At 36.7% G+C, this 13,127-nt stretch overlaps 3 protein-coding genes and 1 long non-coding RNA gene across 5 annotated transcripts in view; 2 read left to right on the forward strand and 2 right to left on the reverse strand.

Moving 5' to 3' along the window:
* The window catches only part of LOC149690525 (putative glutamate receptor), a 3,844-nt gene extending 890 nt beyond the window's left edge, over positions 1-2,954 (reverse strand). The window contains exons 1-6 of the mRNA XM_089870816.1: positions 933-2,954; positions 717-832; positions 549-639; positions 327-488; positions 141-264; positions 1-73 (exon numbers count right to left, since the gene is read on the reverse strand). The exon at positions 1-73 is cut by the window's left edge and continues 157 nt beyond it. Coding sequence (XP_089726942.1) covers positions 1-73; positions 141-264; positions 327-488; positions 549-639; positions 717-832; positions 933-1,097 — 731 coding nt within the window. The 5' untranslated portion in view covers positions 1,098-2,954. The remainder of the gene's footprint in view (positions 74-140; positions 265-326; positions 489-548; positions 640-716; positions 833-932) is intronic.
* LOC149690502 (uncharacterized) overlaps positions 1-13,127 on the forward strand; it is a 285,407-nt gene that overhangs the window by 237,357 nt on the left and 34,923 nt on the right. The gene's annotated exons all lie outside the window — the stretch shown is intronic.
* Positions 5,297-11,166, forward strand: LOC149690526 (organic cation transporter protein-like). Its single transcript, XM_089870083.1, has 11 exons — positions 5,297-5,558; positions 5,615-5,840; positions 5,893-5,996; positions 6,078-6,232; positions 6,313-6,481; positions 6,564-6,693; positions 7,277-7,380; positions 7,443-7,657; positions 7,719-7,900; positions 10,688-10,824; positions 10,902-11,166. Exons 1-11 carry the CDS (start codon positions 5,416-5,418, stop codon positions 10,942-10,944), a joined length of 1,608 nt encoding a protein of 535 aa, XP_089726209.1. The 5' UTR covers positions 5,297-5,415; the 3' UTR covers positions 10,945-11,166.
* Positions 11,264-13,027, reverse strand: lsn (vacuolar-sorting protein SNF8). 2 transcript variants are annotated; one of them, XM_089870091.1, is made up of 3 exons: positions 12,822-13,027; positions 11,714-12,479; positions 11,264-11,494 (listed from the first exon to the last, which is right to left on the reverse strand). In XM_089870091.1, exon 2 carries the CDS (start codon positions 12,471-12,473, stop codon positions 11,730-11,732), a length of 744 nt encoding a protein of 247 aa, XP_089726217.1. In that variant the 5' UTR covers positions 12,474-12,479; positions 12,822-13,027; the 3' UTR covers positions 11,264-11,494; positions 11,714-11,729. The 2 variants fall into 2 exon arrangements, with proteins under 2 accessions (XP_089726217.1, XP_089726216.1); XM_089870090.1 differs by having other exon boundaries at positions 11,264-12,479.

Below are 13,127 nucleotides of genomic sequence, written 5' to 3' on the forward strand. Positions count from 1 at the left end.
ATTAAAGTGCAAGCTAACAAGTAGGTCGATAAAATCAATCTGGAATGCAATTCAGTTCTGGCAAGGTTAACACCTGCGAAACGCCAAAGGTCGCGTATAGTTTTTTTAATTATTGTCTAGGCAAATTTACTTGAAATTACCTTGTTTAATGGCAACCCCAAATATGTACCTGAACCTAACAGGTGCGACAGCTAAATTAAGGCGGGAGATAATTCGAAGAGAGGCGTAAACCGCCGGCAATGTTATTGATAACGCAATCCAAACCTGCGCAACAAAAAGGCGCGCATTGAAAATATGTTTCAAATATGATAGAGTTCAGAAATTACATTCGTATCGAAAGGACTCAAGAAAAAAACCGAATGACTTCTCAGAGGTTGTCGCGCCCCAAAAAAGAAGTTAACGGTGTCTCTAAGATATGGTTCGCTAAATTCAATTGCTGATCTCCGTTCGAAAGTGTCTGTAAGACAAGCAATTGCGAGATCTGTTTTCTTGAAGAATAAAAAGCCAAATGTTAGGCTATAATCTTGCTGATTATTGCGTTTTTTTACATTATGGTGCAATTCTCCAACGGCACCAGTCCATTTGCCATTTGGAAGTAAGCTACCGTAATGACCTTGTTCAATTTGATATAAATCATAACTGAACAATAAAGATATGTTTGTTTTTGAATTTTTTGAAAACAATTTGTAGAAAGTATAAAAAATAAATAATATTACGTGAAATTAATTGTTGAGACTAAACTACTCAACAAATTCCATTCGAATCCTTTTAGCTTCAAGTCTCTCGTTTTAAAATTTGAAGGTGAACTTACATTAACTTGAAGAAGTGAACTCTATGTCAAAATTATTGCAGAATTTAAATATAATTAAAATTGAAAAACATAAAAGTGCAATCAAAAATGAATTTTACGTCGTTTTATAATTAGATCTCACCTCCATAAAAGATATTTTAAACTTTTTCCCAGAACACAACGTTTTTCTACGGTACATGTTGAAGTCCGATTCGCGTGTATGACTTACGGGAACTGTATTCATAAAAGAGCATCTATTTTTTTCTCGAATACCTATTAAATATTTGCCCGATAACCGAACGACCATGGAATACTACGGTAAAGGTAACAAAACATGGTTTTTCCATCTACGTTGTGTCGTTTTCTTCGAGTGCTGATCATTAAATGTATGGATTGCTTTTTTACGCGCCCTTTTAAAAGCAATGTAACAGATCGCTACTCGCGTCATGAATCGAGATGCCTAAAATATTCGGTGCAATACTAAATCATAGGTAGTAGTAACGTCAACGGTATTGCGAACCTTAAAGGGTGGATTAAAGAGTCAGAAAGCATATAATCGATGAAAAAGAAAAAGCGTTGTTAATCACAAATGAGCGTTAGGCTTAACAGGTCAACCTTAGAAAAAATTTATAATTTTTGGTAAATTTCTTAAACAATTTGATATTCTTTTATTAGTCAAAAAGGATCAACCTGCCATTTAACTCTCCCCTTAAGTAGGCGAGTTGTCAAGAAATCTGAAGTCGTTAACAAACAGGTATACTTAGGTTTTTGACGTGGGTTGAACCACAAAACAGTTTAATGGATTTCTTCTATTGAATCGTTAGTAATATCGACTGATAAATCGATATTCCTTTTATTATTTTGCTGATTTCGAACCCATTATCCAGAGTGCTCTAGAGTCTCAAGAGGTGTGTTCCCCAAATTACTCCTACGAAACCTTTTTCAAATATTTATTGGAGCTTTCGTAATATTTTAATTAATTAGCGAATAGGGCGTAAGCGTATACTAATTGTTTAAAAACATATATCTATATTAGTTCCTATATGTAGTCAGTAGACAGGTGAACAAACATGACACACATTTCAGTCAACGACCCTTTTTCATAGTCTGCAGGTAAATACGATTAAACTAGTAGTTTTTTTTTGATGAGTTAAATAGTTCCTGTTTGCGTGTGTTAAACACTAAGTAACGTTGGTCGCTCAAATATCACCTACATTTTGGCCCATTTGAAATTTTTGCGCAAAACTTCCTGGAATTGTGTGGCGAGAACGGAAATAACGATAACGTACGAAATTAACTATTAAATTATTAAATACTGATCAAGTGTACATTGGTAGTCAGTCGTAAATCCCGCTCTGTACCCTTTAAATAATACTTTAAATGGAGTTAAACTACAGTCGTTGTCTGACCATTTTTACCATTGCACTCTCAATTACCATAATTGAAGCAAAATGTAAGAAACTATTACAGTTTTCGTTAAACAATACTGCATCTTCTAATAGAAACAACACAAAACCCAAATCAGCTACTTATGGTCCCAGCTAAACTAGATTATATTTCAGGTGACATCGAATGGGACCTAAATGACGAGTTTCTCACCGAAGAACCAAAGGTAAACCGAACAAAGCGCCAATTGGTAAACACCCATACGGCAGCGTGGCAAAGAATTTACCTATTTTCCATTCACGTGGCACGAGTGGCCGGAAACAACGCTCTCATGGCACGCCTGATGGATGCCATGAACTATGAATACGGTACCGTGAGTAGGGCGTATACCTATGGTTATTACGGAGGTCGACGAAGATACGGTTATGGCGGATACGGAGGCTATGGAGGATACGGCGGATATGGGGGTTACGGAGGATACGGTTATGGTGGATTTCCGTTTAGTCAACCTATCATATACTACGTCCCAGTCGCCCAACAGACGCAAATACCTTTCAATGGCGTCTATGATTTCGTCAGTGACGTTGGGGGTACCGTCAGCAATACCGAGTTGCTAGAGCAGTTAATTACACTTATTCAACAAGCGATTGATGAAACGTATTCATCATACGGAGGAGGCGGGGGAGAAGAAGACACGGAAGCAACAACTTAAAACTCGCGCCAAACCCTAGAAGTTAGAACCATTGTACGTATGAAAGGGATTGTTGGTTTAGAGTAACCATAAACTTTATAATAACATCGGAATGAGTTAGGGCATGTACATAATAAAATAAAATAAATGATAAGTATGAATTTGTTGATTATTTCAATACTCTTGTTATAAAATTAAAATTGTCATATTAACAACTAAAGTTGGAAAACAAAAAAAACTACTTATTTCCAGCTCATTTCTTAAACTCAGATAAGCAGACGATAAATTTATCTAACTGACTTGTTAGTAGTCTGCTATGATGGACCCTAAAAAGCACACCTTTCACAACAGCACACTTTTCACAACGCCTGCAAATACCTATTTCGCATTGCATTTCAAAAGTCGTTTTTTATCACAATGCAATATGTCCCCGCACATACTAAAAACTAATAAGTATTTTTTATCACACTGCTAATTCCCGCAAAACAAAGAATTATTATAAGAATTATTATAAGCATTAAAGTAAGCACTGAAGTAAGTCAACTAACACAGCCGGTGCACACTTATTTTAATGAAATCAACAAAAACATGAAGGATCGAATTTATTTTACAAAAATCCTAAAAAAACATCATATTCCTAGAAAGACCGAAGCTTAGCGTAAGTTTTGCGGTAGGCTGCGGTAGCTGGAAATCCGCGGCCGCGCCGGCACACCTTCTTTTCACAACCGGTACGGGAGGGACTCGTTTCCCCGTCGACTCCGTCGAGTCGTCGACTCAAGGCGGCCGCTGGCGGCGTGCCAAGGCTTAGGAAAAGGCACACCTTTTCAGCTTCGAGAATCTAACGACAGGTAGCGCCGTAGCGCGCTCATTTCACTAAGACCAATGGTGTAATCAAGCCACTCTCAAGCGCCAAATTTAAATCGTTCAAAGTCATTTTTCAATGTAAAGGAACCAAAAATTAATGTTTCTCGCTTATTTTACGCTTCACGTCGTTCTTGTACTATCCCATCACACCTGTCTATTCTTTCACAAGCTCTTCCGATACTAGCACACCTTTTTCATTTACTCCCAGCACACCTATACTTTCTTTCACAACCCCTTCCGATAGCACACCTGGCACACTTTTTCTTAAACTATTCCAGATCACCTGTCTATTCTTTCACAACCTCTTCCGATACTAGCACCTGAAACTTCAGGATCTTCAGGATTTAAAATCGTTTAAAATATCCTGAAGTTTTTCGTCTCTTGTCAGCACGCGCAAGGCTAGATTACATAGAGACCTAGTTTTGCGCGTGCTGACAACCAATGTTGTAACAGAGTATATACAGTATAAGCTGTCGCTCGAGATAGGGAGTTGCCTATCCTGTAGAGTGAAAACAAATTTCCTCGCGCGCATTCTTTATCCATGGTACGACAGTACACCTATTTTTTATTTTTCACGCCATTCTTCATCTCCATATCATAGTATGATAGCACCCTTATGACCCTCACCCACTAGCCTTTGAAAAAATAAACTTCAAGATAAAACTAAAAGATATGGTGTGCTGTCAAATTATAATATCGAGGTGTGCTAGGATTGAAGAAATGTGAAAACTGAATAGAACTTAGTTTTGCCGGCTTGTGAAAAATTAGACAGGTATGCTGGAATAGTAGAAGAAAAAGGTGTGCTAGTATGGGAAGGGATTGTGAAAGAAAATACAGGTGTGCTGGGAATAGAAGAAAAGGTGTGCTAGTATAGAAAGAGGTTATGAAAGAATAGACAGGCATGCTGGAATAGTACAAGAACCACGCGAAGCTTAAAATAAGCGAGAAACATTAATTTTTGGTTCCTTTACATTGAAAAATGACTTTGAATGATTTAAATTTGGCGATTGAGAGTGGCTGGATTACACCATTGGTCTAAGTGAAATGAGCGCGCTACCTTGCGTTAGAATCTCGAAGCTGAAAAGGTGTGCCTTTTCCTAAGCCTTGGCACGCCGCCTTGAGTCGACGGAGTCGACGGGGAAACGAGTCCCTCCCGTACCGGTTGTGAAAAGAAGGTGTGCCGGCGCGGCCGCGGATTTCCAGCTACCGCAGCCTACCGCAAAACTTACGCTAAGCTTCGGTCTTTCTAGGAATATGATGTTTTTTTAGGATTTTTGTAAAATAAATTCGATCCTTCATGTTTTTGTTCATTTCATTAAAATAAGTGTGTACCGGCTGTATTAGTTGACTTACTTCAGTGCTTACATTAATGCTTATGTTAATTCTTTGTATTTGCGGGAATTAGCAGTGTGATAAAAAATACTTATTAGTTTTTAGTATGTGCGGGGGGGCATATTGCATTGTGATAAAAAACGACTTTTGAAAGGCGATGCGAATAGGTATTTGCAGGCGTTGTGAAAAGTGTGCTGTTGTGAAAGGTGTGCCTTTTAGGGTCCATCGTCTGCTATCGCTATAATCTATTTATTAAGCCTCGCGTTATCTTGTTATTCACAATCACAAAGACCTTCCATATGAATTTAATATTTCAAAGAGGTGGGTAGTATTACCTTCAAGATTGCGGATTATGGATTTCGATAATGTATTAGAGTTTATTGGTGATTTCGGTTTATTTCAACTATGGGTTTATTTCCTAAATGGGTTCGTGGCCTTAATAGTCGGGGCCCATATGCTCGCCAATGTTTTTGTTATGGCTTCACCACCCGCGCGGTAAGTAATATATTAATCAAGAATTGAATAAATAATTAAGATAGGTATAAATTAAGGTGTTACGTTGATGGCTGTGATACTGATAACTCAACTATAAACGAACCTTGGTTGAATTATACAGTGTCAGGTTTTTGTCAAGCCTTTAGCCAACATAACAACACATGTATTGGGGATTTAGTGGGCGGAACCACATGTGACCCTGAATGTTTTTCAAATATAACCTCACCTTGCTCACGATTCATTTATGACAAATCGGATTTTCAAATAACTACAGTCACAGAGGTTTGAAACTATTCCTTTTTATAAAAGCATCATCTTATATTAATTTTTATAGTGGAATTTAGTTTGTGACAATGAATGGAAAGTTTCCACGTCACAATCAATATTTATGGGTGGAACCTTAATAGGGGCTTTCATATTTGGAGCAATAGGGGATAAGTTAGTTTTCTTAATTTCTTTTTTTTTAAGGTTAACAACTTAATTAATTAATTAACTTAATTAATTTTTACTCTAATTAAGATGGGGTCGACGTTCAGTCTTTAAAATAGCTCCTATATTATTTTTCATATCAGCACTGAGCACGTATTTTATCAATGATTGGATATTATACACTATTTTAAAAATGGTATCAGCAGCGGCAATGACTGGTATCTATGCCACCTCATTTGTAGTAGGTACCAGACTCTCAAAAAAAAAAATGGTTATATCTTCTTGGTTGTTATTATAATTTATAGTTATTATTTGTTTGTTTAAGTTGTTGAATTCATTGGTGTATCAAAACGCGCATGGTGTGGCAACATTTTTCAAATAATTTTTGCATGTGGCGAACTCCTTTTAGCCTTTTTGGCCTATTTTTTAAGAGATTGGCGCCATCTACAACTGGCGATTACCCTTCCCGTTATATTTTTTATAATTTATCCATGGTAATTTAACTAATTTATCCTTTAATCGCGATTAGATCTATTAAATTATGTCTCCCTAGTTAATTAATTAATCTAATTATAGGCTAGTACCTGAATCAGTAAGATGGCAATTATCAAATAGTAATTTTGCTGATGCAACAGAAACTATACACAAAGCGGCAAAATGGAATAAGAAAATTTTACCTGAAAATATGATTGATGATTTACTAGAGGTAAATATATTTCCTACACTTATATTTAATTAGAAATCCGTTTTAGCAAATTAAAACAAATATTACTGCTCACATTTCAAATTACTTCTGACTTAATTAATTACAACATAGTTAATTTGGTTATTAAACTTCATCTGGCATATTTGGCTTACTTTCTTTTCTCTACTCTCATTGGCTGAGAAACCTTCATCTGCCAAATAAGCTTACTATCCTCACTCTACCCTCATTGGCTGAGAAACCTTCATCTGCCAAATAAGCTTACTATCCTCACTCTACCCTCATTGGCTGAGAAACTTTCATCTGCCAAATAAGCTTACTATCCTCACTCTACCCTCATTGGCTGAGAAACTTTCATCTGGCAAGCTAGCCCTTCCTTCATCCCTTTACCCTTCCCTGATAGGTTGATAAAAATCCCATCTGCCAAATTACCAGCGAATCAAAACTTTGGCGGGAATTTTGAATTCAAAATCCTCCAATATAAGAAAAATAGGCTTAGTAATTCTTGAGTAGCGTGTTATAATTAATAATTATTTTCAATTAACACTAAAATTAGTAATTTAATTTTAGGCTTAAATACTTTCAGGATGCCTCTAACAAACAAAATTCAAATGAAAGTTCATTTGGATTCATACACATTCTAAAATCTCCAATTTTACTAAGAAGATCATTAAACATCTTCTTTAATTGGTTAGTTTTGAATGATATTTTTCCTTAATTACTTAACTTAATTAATGGATTTAACTGCGCAGGACGGTAAATTCTCTAGTATACTATGGGTTATCACTTAGTGCCTCAAATTTGGGTGGCAGTGTGTATTTTAACTTTGTGGCTCTAGCCTTTGTCGAAATCCCGGCTATCATTATTGCAACTGCTGTTCAACAACGACTGGGGCGAAGGCTAGTTTTATGCGTGGTAATGATTTTGGGTGGATTATCCTGCATTGGCTCAATATTTATTCCCGAAAGTAAACAAAACCTGAATAACTGAGTTGAAATAAGCGGTATTTAACCCTTGCTTTATTATAGATGTAGCTTGGATTGCTACAGTTATGGCCGTTTTTGGGAAAAGCAATATTGCAGCCTCATTTGCTGTAATTTACATATACTCTGCAGAGATTTTCCCTACTTCATTGAGAACTACTGGTATTGGAGTTAGCAGTATGTGTTCTAGGATTGGTGGTATCCTGGCACCTTTAGTTGCTAACTTGGTTTGTAACTGATCGTTTTAACAGAGTTCATACAACTTTTGGAAAACCGATTTCCCTGAGTTTTTCCCCAGGTTTTTCCCCCATACATTTCCCAGGTTTTTTCCCCATATATTTCCCAGGTTTTTCCCCCATATATTTCCCAGGTTTTTCCCCCATATATTTCCCAGGTTTTTTCCCCATATATTTCCCAGGTTTTTTCCCCATATATTTCCCAGGTTTTTCCCCCATATATTTCCCAGGTTTTTTCCCCATATATTTCCCAGGTTTTTTCCCCATATATTTCCCAGGTTTTTTCCCCATATTTCCCAGGTTTTTTCCCCATATATTTCCCAGGTTTTTTCCCCATATATTTCCCAGGTTTTTTCCCCATATATTTCCCAGGTTTTTCCCCCATATATTTCCCAGGTTTTTCCCCCATATATTTCCCAGGTTTTTCCCCCATATATTTCCCAGGTTTTTCCCCCATATATTTCCCAGGTTTTTCCCCCATATATTTCCCAGGTTTTTCCCCCATATATTTCCCAGGTTTTTCCCCCATATATTTCCCAGGTTTTTCCCCCATATATTTCCCAGGTTTTTCCCCCATATATTTCCCAGGTTTTTCCCCCATATATTTCCCAGGTTTTTCCCCCATATATTTCCCAGGTTTTTTCCCCATATATTTCCCAGGTTTTTTCCCCATATATTTCCCAGGTTTTTTCCCCATATATTTCCCAGGTTTTTTCCCCATATATTTCCCAGGTTTTTTCCCCATATTTCCCAGGTTTTTTCCCCATATATTTCCCAGGTTTTTTCCCCATATATTTCCCAGGGTTTTCCCCCATATATTTCCCAGGTTTTTTCCCCATATATTTCCCAGGGTTTTCCCCCATATATTTCCCAGGTTTTTTCCCCATATATTTCCCAGGTTTTTTCCCCATATATTTCCCAGGTTTTTTCCCCATATATTTCCCAGGTTTTTTTCCCCATATATTTCCCAGGTTTTTTCCCCCATATATTTCCCAGGTTTTTTCCCCATATATTTCCCAGGTTTTTTCCCCATATATTTCCCAGGTTTTTTCCCCATATATTTCCCAGGTTTTTTCCCCATATATTTCCCAGGTTTTTTCCCCATATATTTCCCAGGTTTTTTCCCCATATATTTCCCAGGTTTTTTCCCCATATATTTCCCAGGGTTTTCCCCCATATATTTCCCAGGTTTTTTCCCCATATATTTCCCAGGTTTTTTCCCCCATATATTTCCCAGGTTTTTTCCCCCATATATTTCCCAGGTTTTTTCCCCCATATATTTCCCAGGTTTTTTCCCCATATATTTCCCAGGTTTTTTCCCCATATATTTCCCAGGTTTTTTCCCCATATATTTCCCAGGTTTTTTCCCCATATATTTCCCAGGTTTTTTCCCCATATATTTCCCAGGTTTTTTTCCCCATATATTTCCCAGGTTTTTTCCCCATATATTTCCCAGGTTTTTTCCCCATATATTTCCCAGGTTTTTTCCCCATATATTTCCCAGGTTTTTTCCCCATATATTTCCCAGGTTTTTTCCCCATATATTTCCCAGGTTTTTTCCCCATATATTTCCCAGGTTTTTTTCCCCATATATTTCCCAGGTTTTTTCCCCCATATATTTCCCAGGTTTTTCCCCCATATATTTCCCAGGTTTTTTCCCCCATATATTTCCCAGGTTTTTTCCCCATATATTTCCCAGGTTTTTTCCCCATATATTTCCCAGGTTTTTTCCCCATATATTTCCCAGGTTTTTTCCCCATATATTTCCCAGGTTTTTTCCCCATATATTTCCCAGGTTTTTTCCCCATATATTTCCCAGGTTTTTTCCCCATATATTTCCCAGGTTTTTTCCCCATATATTTCCCAGGTTTTTTCCCCATATATTTCCCAGGGTTTTCCCCCATATATTTCCCAGGTTTTTTCCCCATATATTTCCCAGGTTTTTTCCCCCATATATTTCCCAGGTTTTTTCCCCCATATATTTCCCAGGTTTTTTCCCCCATATATTTCCCAGGTTTTTTCCCCATATATTTCCCAGGTTTTTTCCCCATATATTTCCCAGGTTTTTTCCCCATATTTCCCAGGTTTTTTTCCCCATATTTCCCAGGTTTTTTCCCCATATTTCCCAGGTTTTTTCCCCATATATTTCCCAGGTTTTTTCCCCATATATTTCCCAGGTTTTTTCCCCATATATTTCCCAGGTTTTTTCCCCATATATTTCCCAGGTTTTTTCCCCATATATTTCCCAGGTTTTTTCCCCATATATTTCCCAGGTTTTTTCCCCATATATTTCCCAGGTTTTTTCCCCCATATATTTCCCAGGTTTTTTCCCCCATATATTTCCCAGGTTTTTTCCCCCATATATTTCCCAGGTTTTTTCCCCCATATATTTCCCAGGTTTTTTCCCCCATATATTTCCCAGGTTTTTTCCCCCATATATTTCCCAGGTTTTTTCCCCCATATATTTCCCAGGTTTTTTCCCCATATATTTCCCAGGTTTTTTCCCCATGTATTTCCCAGGTTTTTTCCCCATGTATTTCCCAGGTTTTTTCCCCATGTATTTCCCAGGTTTTTCCCCGAGTTTTTCCCCCATGTATTCCCCTGAGTTTTCCCTGGTTATTCCCCATATATTTCCCTGAGTTTCCCCACGTTTTTCCCCCCATATATAGTAATAACAACGGGAGTAGTTTTTCTTATAATTGAAGCAAGCCCTTCAGAGCATACTTACTCAAAAACATTTTCATTAATTTTTCTTGTCAACTATTTATTTCCCTGCAGGGACGTTTTCATTATTCACTTCCAATGTATATATTCGGTGGTAGTTCCATAATTGCCGGATTATTTGCACTCATTTTACCAGAAACTCACAATAAGAAACTACCTGAAACCATTAAAGAAGCTGAAAGATTCGGAAGGTACATTAATACACTCTGTAACTTGATTTTAAACTATGCATGCAAATATTAAAATGCATACATTTTTTTTTTCTCAGGCGATTTTCTAATGAAAGTGAAGTACCGTTAATTGGTGGATAAAAACATTCGATTTTTTCCTAGTCTAATAAAATAATTAAAGTCAATAATTTAAGGTTTTTAAGTTAAGAAACTTCCACAAACCTCATAAAGTTGTTTTGTAATTAAAAAATTTCTATTTAAGCATACATATCTTTGAAAAATATAATTACTAATAAGTTAACTATCTTTAAATGTAAATTTGTAAGAAATAAATATAAATTATATTAATAATTATTAAACCAATTAGTGTGGATAATTTTTTAGTCTGTTATGAGACTATTTAGTATTTTTGAAACAGTATCCCCATAATCATATGGGGTTAAAGTTCAACCAGGTTAAGTTAAGTTATGTTTGGTTTATTTTAGTGCATACATTAATTAACATATTCTTTAATAGTACCTTCCACCTTTACAATACAATTTAAAAAAATTACGCTAATTAGTTAACATAAATCACAGTGACTTTTCATTCACCAAGTTCTTTACTGCGCTTAATGAAGAAGTCTTATTAGCAATTCCTGAATTTGTCCATTCTTTGACAAGGTAGCGATACTATTTCTTTTGGGCCTATATTTAAAGGGCTCCTTCGGACCCTTAGACACATGGCCCCCGCGGATTTCCATCCCCTCTTCATAGACGATCTTCCTCAACACTTTGCCCCACCGATTTCCGACCCCTAAGTAGTTCCCTCCTTGTTAATATCCCCCTTCTTTCACTCCCTCCCTCTGGTTAGGTAGGGGGGGGGGCTCGGAAATCCGCAGGGTCATGTGTCTAAGGGTCCGAAGGAGCCCTTTAAGCTTTGTATGTTTAAAATTCATTCAGATTTTTAACCAAACCAGGGAACCAAAATAGACGTTCTTTAGCCTGATCATCTACCCAAGCTAAACCTTCTTTAACCAAATCTTCCAGGGCTTTCTTAGCTCTCTCATCAGTCCATTTAAGGTTATTTCTAATACATGTAACGGATGTATAACCGCTGCTTTTCTCCGCTAACTCCAAAACACTAGTATGATCCATGCTCAATTCAGCTGGAACTGATTGAATAATGTACCGTCCTTGTGTGGGAATGACTCTAAACCCTTCCCCCAAGACTTTGACCTTATCAACTGCCCTCATGATGTCATCATTAGTTATGCTTTCCTGTTTATTTGGATTACTTCTAGATTTGCTAACTTTCTCACGCAATTCTTCCAAGCTCATGATCCCGCCATTTTTGGCTCTGGTAGCTAAAGAAACTTCGATTATTTGAACCCCCAGTTCGTAGTAAAAGTCACCAACGCCTAACATGTTAGCCCAAAATCCTTTGCTCGATGCTAAAGGATCAACACCAACTGTAGCGCACATTTCTTGAAATTGTTTACGAAACTGAGCGTTTTTACGTATTTCTTTTTTATATTTGGAAGCAAACTCTTGCAATTTTTCGCGGAATTGGTCCATCTGCTTCCCCATGAATTGCATTTGGTCATCAGCAATTTCACTCCCAATGTCTTTGAATCTTGCTTGAGTCAGTTGAGACTTTTGGACAGCACCTACTCCAACTCGGCGCCTCATTTTGCTCTAAAGTTAAATAATTTATGCTTTGGCAACTTGAAAATCAAGCAGAATTATCGAATATGACTGTTCAAAAATTGTAGGTGAAAATTTTTAAACACAAGGGGTCGGACACTTCGCGAAAAACATTCAAACATTCTCAGAACCCTTATCGTTAAAGACGTGAAAAACCGTATTGCAATTATAAATGTTATTAAATATGAAATTTTAAAATATATACAGCTTTCCTTACTATTAATCCGAATTAAAAACATTTCAGTATAAGATTCAAATATATGTCCGACCCCTTTCCCGGCTTGACTTTTGTTAAGCCTAATTATTTTCTTAAGCCTTGGTCTCTAAACTTACATGATTCAAATTAATCAAAATGATACAAGTTTCAGAAATTGCCGAACGTCTCCTTTTATATAGAAAGGCAAGATATAAATGTACGATTTATATTATTCATTTAAATTGAGCCGAAATAATTAAAATTTTCTACCACAATTAAACGATAAAGATTGAAGCAGACAATGCATCCGTTTTTGACATTTGACACCAGTCACACAACCCATAGCCCACTCGATCACGCACGAGTGGCTAAAAGTGCGCCTCTTTTTAGGGTAGAAATTAAATAAAATAAGACTATTGTGGAAAAAGATTACAATAATCAAA

This window comes from Phalangium opilio, unplaced genomic scaffold, assembly GCF_054372755.1.
Source record: "Phalangium opilio isolate 3A_F unplaced genomic scaffold, DU_Popi_V2 ptg000031l_1, whole genome shotgun sequence".
In the NCBI taxonomy this organism is placed as follows: domain Eukaryota; kingdom Metazoa; phylum Arthropoda; class Arachnida; order Opiliones; family Phalangiidae; genus Phalangium; species Phalangium opilio.